Raw genomic sequence first — 2,276 nt, forward strand, 5'->3', positions numbered from 1 at the left:
GCTCCTGTAGGATTTTCGAGCGAGATCGTTGCCAGTGCCCCTGGACTGGCTTGTGCGGGTGGCACATAAAAGACACCATTTCGAGCGTGGCCGTTTTCGTGCGGGTGACACGTAAAAGCACCCACTACACTCTCTGAGTGGTTGGCGTTAGGAAGGGCATCCAGCTGTAGAAACTCTGCCAAATCAGACTGGAGCCTGGTGTTGCCATCCGGTTTCACCAGTCCTCAGTCAAATCGTCCAACCCATGCTAGCATGGAAAGCGGACGTTAAACGATGATGATGATGATGATGTGATGTATTTGCATTAAGTATGATACACAAATCACTATTCTAATCAAATACTGCTTCTGTTGCACTTATTGAATTATTATTGTTTATATATTTTTTAAATTTTTTATCCAGGTTTCCAAATCTAATAAGTGTGGTTTCATCCCAGAAGATTATAACAGAGCTGTAAAAGTAAGTGTATTGTAAATATATCCATTCTTTTCAATTTCTGCACCAGAAACATCATCAGCTTTAGTAAATCATCGTCATTTAGCATCCATTGTCCATGCTGGCATGGGTTGGACGGTTTGACCAGGGCTGGCAAGCTGGAAGGCTGCACCAGACTCCAGTCTGACTTTGCATGGCTTCTACAGCTGGATGCTCTCCCTAACACCAACCACTCTGAGAGTGTAATGGGTGCTTTTATGTGCCATTTGCGTGACACCAGTATCTGCCATGACTGTGATTTTACTTGGCTTGATGGGTCTTCTTGAGCACAACATAATGCCAAAGGTCACAGTCATTTCCTCCATGAGGCCCAACACTCGAAAGGAGCTCAGCCACATTGCTTCTGTAAGGCCCAATGCTTGAAAGGTGCTTTTTGCGTGCCAGTTACTTGGCACCAGCATCAGCCATTATCATGATTTCACTTGGCTTGATGGGTCTTCTCAAGAACAGCATATTGCCAAAGGTCTCAGGCACTAATCATTGCCACTGTGAGGTCCAAAGTTCAAAGATCATGCTTCACCTTGTACCATGTCTTCCTGGGTGTACCTCTACCACAGGTTCCCTCCACAGTTAGAGATTGGCACTTATTTACACAGCTGTCCATCCATATCTCATAACCATACCAGCACAGTCGTCTCTCTTGCATACCATATCTGATGCTTCTTATGCCTAACTTTTCTCTCAGGATGCTTACACACTGTTGAACATGCACACTGACATTGCACAGCTAATGAAGCATACTGGCTTCATTTCTTTCAAGCCTACACATGTCCTCAGCTGTCACAGCCCATGTTTCACTGCCATGTAGCACAGTATGGCTAGGTGCCAGTATGGCTTGATGCAGGTATGGCTAGGTGCAGGCATAGCTGTGTGGTTAAAAAGCTTGGGTACAGTCCCTCTGCGTGGCACCTTGGGCGAGTGTTTTCTTCTATAATCCTAAGCTGACTAAAACCTTGTGAGTGAAGTTGGTAGATGGAAACTGAAAAGCTCATGTGTAAGTCTGTGTATGTTTTGTGTCTCCTGGCCTCAACATCACATGATAATTGTAAAATGGTTGTCACTGTCATACAAGCAGTGTTGCTCATTTCCAATATTCTGTAGAAACAGGTCTGGCTATGGGGAAGCATTATCTTGCTTAGAAACAGGTGAGGGCTAGCAACGTGAAGGGCATCTCACCATAGAAAAATCTACTCAATAAACCAGTGGATGTTAGAATGATGACGATGATGATGATGATCACACACACACACACACACACACACACACACACACACCACACACCACACACATGCGTGCACAGTGTATTTTATTGGAAATATGATCATAAAAGAATTAATGGAGTCTCAGTAGTTTAAAAGCCTGGATTACTGATTGAAAGAGCAGGAATCAATGATACATGGCATGATAGAAATATATGAAACAACTGATGTCCCATTTACTGTACCACAGCCCTATCTATACGTGTGTGTGTGTATAGACTTAGCATTTATCATCCTGTTTAGGTTAGGAATAAGCCATTGACTAAATTTAGTTGCCAATGATACAGTTCAACAGCAGTGTGTTCTATCAATTGTTTCTAAGTGAATCCATTGTTCTTTAGTCCTAACCTTAAAATAATTGCTATATTGTGATACGTGTTCATGATAGAATTCCAACAATTTTATGTTGATTTAGTGTGTGTATGTATATATATATATACATATGTGTGTGTGTGTGTATGTATATTTATATGTGTGTATATATATATATATATATATATATATATATATATATATATATAT

The 2,276-nt window shown here is 41.3% G+C and overlaps 1 protein-coding gene across 2 annotated transcripts in view; it reads left to right on the plus strand.

Annotated features, from left to right (window-relative positions):
• The window catches only part of LOC106884324 (SCL-interrupting locus protein homolog), a 72,780-nt gene that overhangs the window by 37,643 nt on the left and 32,861 nt on the right, over nt 1–2,276 (plus strand). For both annotated transcript variants that reach the window (XM_014935655.2, XM_014935654.2), the window contains exon 5: nt 403–459. In XM_014935655.2, the coding sequence (XP_014791141.1) occupies nt 403–459 (57 nt within the window). The remainder of the gene's footprint in view (nt 1–402; nt 460–2,276) is intronic.

This window comes from Octopus bimaculoides, chromosome 13 (genome assembly GCF_001194135.2).
Source record: "Octopus bimaculoides isolate UCB-OBI-ISO-001 chromosome 13, ASM119413v2, whole genome shotgun sequence".
NCBI classification, from domain to species: Eukaryota; Metazoa; Mollusca; class Cephalopoda; order Octopoda; family Octopodidae; genus Octopus; species Octopus bimaculoides.